The 6639-nt window shown below is 37.5% G+C and overlaps 1 protein-coding gene across 1 annotated transcript in view; it reads left to right on the plus strand.

The window, feature by feature from the left end:
• The window catches only part of LOC309811673 (pregnancy zone protein-like), a 41368-nt gene extending 35102 nt beyond the window's left edge, over positions 1-6266 (plus strand). The window contains exons 27-36 of the mRNA XM_082634672.1: positions 366-440; positions 724-901; positions 1340-1563; positions 2445-2663; positions 2834-2964; positions 3334-3424; positions 3968-4036; positions 4437-4539; positions 5334-5375; positions 6011-6266. Of these exons, the coding sequence (XP_082490798.1) occupies positions 366-440; positions 724-901; positions 1340-1563; positions 2445-2663; positions 2834-2964; positions 3334-3424; positions 3968-4036; positions 4437-4539; positions 5334-5375; positions 6011-6033 (1155 nt within the window). The 3' untranslated portion in view covers positions 6034-6266. The remainder of the gene's footprint in view (positions 1-365; positions 441-723; positions 902-1339; positions 1564-2444; positions 2664-2833; positions 2965-3333; positions 3425-3967; positions 4037-4436; positions 4540-5333; positions 5376-6010) is intronic.
• Positions 6267-6639: the final 373 nt, after the last annotated feature.

Consider the following 6639-nt stretch of genomic DNA (forward strand, 5'->3'; position numbering starts at 1 on the left):
CATGTAGGAGCTACGATGCTCCTATTGATTCCTCAAGTCCTGGTGACATAGCTCTGAGACTCTAAAGCTCTAAAGTAGAGTCTCTAAAGTAGACTCTAAAGCTTCTGAAACCTAGCAATAAATTAGTTATTTGTATTGAAAGAAAATAGCATGCCAAAAAAGCTCCAATACATTAATAAAAGTGAGGGAAAGTGATTTGGGACAGATTTAAGAATTTTAGGGTGAAGGAGGAAGGGGAAAAATCAATCATACTGTCCAAGGAAAGATGCTTTCTAGTAAAGATGGCCAAGGGGAAAATTAGAGTTAGCTGATTCTGGCTGATGAATACTGGAGTGTTTGAGTGTCTCTGCCTCTGATCCTTACAGGGTGGGGTAGACGATGAGGTGACGCTCTCTGCCTACATCACCATTGCTCTGCTGGAGATGCCACTGCCTGTCACTGTATGTACTACCACACTCCCTGGACCTCCCTCACAAATGTAAGGAATAAAACTCATGGAACTATGAATCTCTGAGGAAAATGAGTTGTGATTTTCACGTTATTTAATATTAGTATATTTCACTAGAGCATAAAGGATGACAGATCCTTTGGGAAAAGCTGCAAAGAAAATTACCCTCTGGTCAGACTGTGATGCTGCACAGGCACATCGGGGCATTTAGTCTGGGGTTACCCTGGAGACAGTTCATTAGCCTGGTTCTATCTTAAGGTCCATCTTCTTTATAGCACCAAGTTGTCCGCAGTGCTCTGTTCTGCCTGGAAAGGGCCTGGGAATCTACTTCAGAGGCCCAAGGAAGTCTTGTCTATACCAAGGCATTATTGGCCTATGCGTTTGCTCTAGCAGGAAACCAGGCCAAACGAAGTGAGCTGCTTGAATCACTAGACAAAGAGGCTGTAAAAGAAGGTAAGAGCTGCTACTGCAAAAGTGACTTCCAAAAATCACCAGTGATCAAAGGGAGAGGACCTATTAAATTCACACATATCATGCTTATATTATATTCTATCCATTATATTATTACAAGAAGAAGATGATGATTTATTATTGACCTAACACTTAAGTTCTCTGGGGGACATGGATCATTTTATCAATTCACACATTATAGACTTTAAACAGCCCAGCTTCTAATATCACACAAGTATGTAACAGACACAAAGACACAGTGTGATTTGCTAGAACCTCAATTTACTTTCATGGCAAAGATTAGCTTGATTGGTGATTACTTAATACTTTCACTTCATGTATGTCCATTCACTAGGTGAGCTCTAATTATAATGATCATTCATGAATTAGGTTTTCAAAATGTTCTCTAAGCTTAAGATTGTATCCCTTTTTATCTCAAAGAGGACTCAATCCACTGGCAACGTCCTGGGAAACCTCAAGAAGTTAATGCACTCTATTATCAACCCCGGGCTCCTTCTGTTGAAGTGGAGATGACAGCTTACACTCTCCTTGCCTATCTTACTGCCCAGCCTGCCCCATCTTCAGAAGACCTGTCTGTGGCTACAAAGATTGTGAAATGGATCACCAAGCAACAAAACCCCAGTGGGGGCTTCTCCTCCACTCAGGTCTGTGAAGAGACTCTAGGAAGAAAAATAAATATACTAATACCCAAGTAGACACAACCACATTCTAGGAGTTGAATAATTGAATAATGTTTCTAATGTATACTTTGTCTATTCCTCCATCACCAAAAAGGTTCCAGCCTCATTATTTTATATATGGATTATTTCTCTGTCCTCTGCACAATCTCTCATATTTTCTCTCCTTAGTGGATCCTCATCCATAAAGTCGATCAACCTTCCTAAAGCAATGTTTTCATAAGATTATTTCCCTCGGGGACATCCCTGGTGATCCAGTGGTTAAGACTCCACGCTTCCACTGCAGGGGGTGCAGCTTCAATCCCTGGTCAAGGAACTAAAATCCCTCACACTGCATGGCATGGCCAAAAGGCTGATCCCTTCTCTTTTTCTGGAATTGGCTCACTCTTTTCCATGTCTTTACTACAACAACATTTCCCTCCCTGGTACTGCCTGATGCCTCTCTTCTGTCTTTATAAACCTTTCTCATTATTCAGAGATAATCTTATTTCTCACCTTCTTCACAGCATTTTCTTATTATGCTAGCTCCAATTTCTTCTCCATTCTCTGAATTTTTCCAACAAATGTTGTTATATAAATTTATAATTATTGAAATATCCTCTACTTTACGTCAAATATTTGAGTCTCATTCCCACATGTACCTTGTAACTACTTGAACAAGGAACCTTCATTTCCCCCAAAGTTCCTAGAATAGTTCATGATTAATAGCAAGTCTGAACTGACTTGAAATCCAGTTAATGAACTGTGTTTATGACTAAATAACTCTGAGAACAGTGTTGATACGGTTTACATCTGGTATGATTTTGTTACCTTCCTCTCCTGTGCTTTCTGAACCCATCTTTTTTCAGGATACAGTGGTAGCTCTCCAAGCACTCTCCAAGTATGGAGCAGCAACTTTCACTAAAAGGGAGAAGGCAGCTACAGTCACCATCAAGTCTTCAGAGACCTTCTCTGAAGAATTCCAAGTAGATGAAGGCAATCGCCTATTGCTGCAGGAGGTCGCTTTGCCAGAGGTTCCAGGGGAGTACAGCATGGCAGTGTCAGGGTCGGGATGTGTGTACCTCCAGGTGAGACTGCCAGGGTTCAGGGGATGCCACAAATGGGAGAACAAGTCTCAAGAATTCGATTTGAACTTCAAAATAGAAAAAGAAACATGTCCTAAGGGGAGTATAAATCACGTAGAAGAGATAGACTATTTGAGTGCAAAAATAAAGGATTTTTTCCCAATTTGTTTTAGACATCCCTGAGATATAATATCCTGACCAAGAAAGAAGGAAAATCTCCCTTTACTCTGAAAGTTGATACTCTCCCCAAGAATTGTGATGGAGTCAATGCTCACAGGGAAGTCCAGATTCTCATCAACATTAGGTAAATCCTAAACCACTATGAGACATTTTGTAGAATATGGTGAAATAGATTTTCTTGTGCAGGGGATCTTCACTGTCCAAGGTCATACATAATAAACAAGAAATTCTTGCAATAGTTATTTAAAAGAAAATTTTCTTCACTCTTACTGAAAAGCCTTAACATTGAGAATATGATGTTACGATACCTGCAGAGTATGCATTCATAATGAGTTTTCCAAACAACTATAGCAGAAGAAAATAGAGTAGATTGCAAAGCTGAGTGGTAGCCAGGGATAAGGAACAGTAGATATAAAAGAGGAGAGACTTCTGTCTTGAATGAATTCCAAAGAATTTTGTTTGACTGCCTTGTCCCTATGCCTTGACTTCATAGTTATACTGGGGAACGACCCAGCTCCAACATGGTCATTGTTGATGTGAAGATGGTATCAGGCTTCATACCTGTGAAAGCATCAGTGAAAAAGGTAAACCCTAAGTTTCTTACAGATAGCAAAGTCATGGCAAATTCTGTCAATTTTATTTTGTTGATTCAGTTCTCCAAGAGGTTTATTCCCTCAAACTTATTTCTCTGGTGTGTGTTTCCATCATTTTAAAAGTGGGCATCCTAGCTATGTGGTCTCAACTATAAGATATAAATCATAAACATGGTTAATAATGTTCCAGCAGGCCCTGAGACTTCTAGGATAGTGCATTGAATTATCTTCCAACTATGTACAAAAAGAAAAAGGGAGACTATATCATATGTAAGCATATACATATATTCTCCTTTTTTTTATATAGTTGGAAGATAATTCCCTCTCTAAATAGATGATAGATAGATAGATAGATAAGGAGGGTTTAATAAATATTACTTTTATTATTTTTATTATTATTACTATTATTCTTGAAGAAACCAAAATTAGTGTTTGGATGTCTCTGAGAAGCCATTTGGAACATAAATACCTGAAAACTGCCTCAGCCTGAAATTTCCTCATCCCATATCTTTGGCCTTTCCTCTTGGTCAACAGCTCCAACAAAGGCCTCAGATTCAAAGGACTGAAGTGAGCACCAACCATGTCCTGATTTACTTTGAAGAGGTAAGATTCTCTGTGATTCTGCTAGATCTGGGAGAACCACTACAGATTCTAACAAACCAACCCAGGTTCCAAAGAGTGTATTTCACCTACACAACTTATCATATTATAAAACTCCCTGGGGTATAGCATTTATGAATTGTGGAGAAAGAAAATAGCTACAGAGGGAAACGAAGCTGGGCCAGGTCAACAAAGCTCAGTTTACTACATTTGACTGTCCACAGAATCATCTTTTTGCCCTTCTTTTATCTGTCATTGAGTGTATTATGCAAGTCTTAAAACCTCTCGTTCTTTCCATAGGTTTTGGTACGGAGGACAGCATAAGTACAGGGTTTGATACTATCTTAAGAAAAGAGTAACTGAGTTAATCTTTGATTCCAATTCAGTTTTCCTGTCTCTCCAGCTAACCCATCAATGCGTGAGCTTCTCCTTCTCAGTGGAACAAGACATCCCAATAAACAATTTAAAACCAGCTACCGTAAAGGCCTATGATTATTATGAGACAGGTGAGTGGGATTCAGACATGCTGAGCCTTGAAAGGGAAAAGATGACTAACTAGGACAAGGTCACCTTAACTGAAAGAAAACTTCACAGTCTTTCACTGGAAGAAAGAGTTGAGTTTATGATCACAGGATAATCATATTCCTGTATATTAATCTGTCTTATGCCCCAAACAAGTATTAGAATCATTCTTATAAATTGCTCATAAAGCAATAAGGAGATCAATTTTTTCTAAATTCCCCTATGACGTTGTTTTTTCTGGACTGAATTATTCCAGAAAGAAAAGAAGGGTGGCAATAACTAAAAATGTGTGATATGAGACCCAAAATTTGATCTGTTTTTGATTTGGGCCTCAGATAGTTTCACAAATTTTGGGAAACTTTGTATAATATGTCAGGAAATTCTTCCATTTGCTCATGACTTTGAACTAGAAACTTACCAGCATCTTAGCATGCTGGTAGTGTTCAAACTTTACTCTTTCTTAGAAAAGAAAAGGTTCAGAGAGGAACGTACAACTCCAATAAGAAAAACATAGTTGTGAAAAAGGGCTATAGAGTGTCCTATAGAAAGACAGTTATCCATTTGTGAAATCTGCCCCTCAACTTTAGGTCCAAGCCCAATTTTCTCTTACTCCTCACTAACCAATCCCAAAAGGCTTAGTACAGAAGTAAGTCCTTTTATTGGCTCTGTAACTGTGCTTTATACTTTCTTTCGTAGCTTACACACTTTATTTACAATTAACCATTCATGTGCCTATTACTGAATGTCTTCACTCTGACTCATCATTTTTGCATTTCAGAGGAATTCACCATTGAAGAGTACAGTGTTCCCTGCAGTGCTGGTAAAGTATAAACAGTAAAATCTAATGCCAATAAAAAGAAAATAAATAAAATATGTGTTTTCTGTGTAAAGCTGCTTCTTGAGCATATCCTTACCATATTATAAAACTCCTTGGTAAATCATTTATGAATTGAACTATCTCAAATGTATTATAGAATTTCACAGTAGAAAAAAGTGCAAGTAAAATATAATTACTGGTGTCTGGGTCGACTTGTTTGAAGATGAATCCAGGAATTTGCCACATATAAAAGGGAAATCATCTAATATTTAGTTTATGTTTCTATACTCAGTGGTGATATATTTATTACCCACGGCCTTTCTGGGATGTTTCTAAACTTATACTAGTTAAAGTCAGGAAACTGTTCACTATAAATTATCCATATAACACAGCACAAGAGATGTGATCTACAAGACCTTCCTTTAGGCTGATTGACAGTGTTCATCTTTGACAATACAACACTTGCTGTGAGACCTTCCACTTTCCACTTTAAAACATGAAAAAACTGAGAACAACTTTATCATTAAAAATAATTAAACTTATTAAGTTCAAATATTTATAATTAAAATATGAAAAATTATTCCTTTATTAGATCACAAAATTTCCCTAATATTTCTAACTTTTCTTCTACTGTTTAGAATCTGAACATGGAAATGCTTGAAGATGGAAACTTACAAACTTCATCAGATGAACTTCTCCAGAAACGAAGAACAAAGATTTATCAGGAGAGAAGATAGTAGGAGAAAGAAGGGATGGGAATTGGAAGTACATGAAATTTGCGTGTCGAATAAATTTATGACATTTACAACTCTATCTTTTCTTTTGTTCTTTATCAATGTTATATTTCCCCTCTGAAATACATATCCATTCTCCACAGTGTTTTTTCTTGGTTGTACGTTCTTCCCTTTCATCACTTTAAGTATATCATGCCACTCCCTTCTGGCTTGTAGAGTTTCTGCTGAGAAATCAGCTATTAACCTTATGGGAGTTCCCTTGTATGTTATTTGTCGTCTTTCCCTTGCTCCTTTCAATAATTTTTCTTCGTCTTTAATTTTTGTCAGTTTGATTACTGTGTGTCTCAGCGTATTTCTCCTTGGGTCTATCCTGTATGGGACTCTCTGTGCTTTCTGGACTTGGGTGGCTATTTCCTTTCCCATGTTAGGGAAGTTTTCGACTATAATCTCTTCAAATATTTTCTTGCATCCTTTATCTGTCTCTTCTCCTTCTGGGACCCCTATAATGCAAATGTTGTTGCATTTAATGTTGT

The sequence above is a fragment of the Mesoplodon mirus genome (assembly GCF_964341445.2).
Source record: "Mesoplodon mirus genome assembly, chromosome: 11".
NCBI classification, from domain to species: Eukaryota; Metazoa; Chordata; class Mammalia; order Artiodactyla; family Ziphiidae; genus Mesoplodon; species Mesoplodon mirus.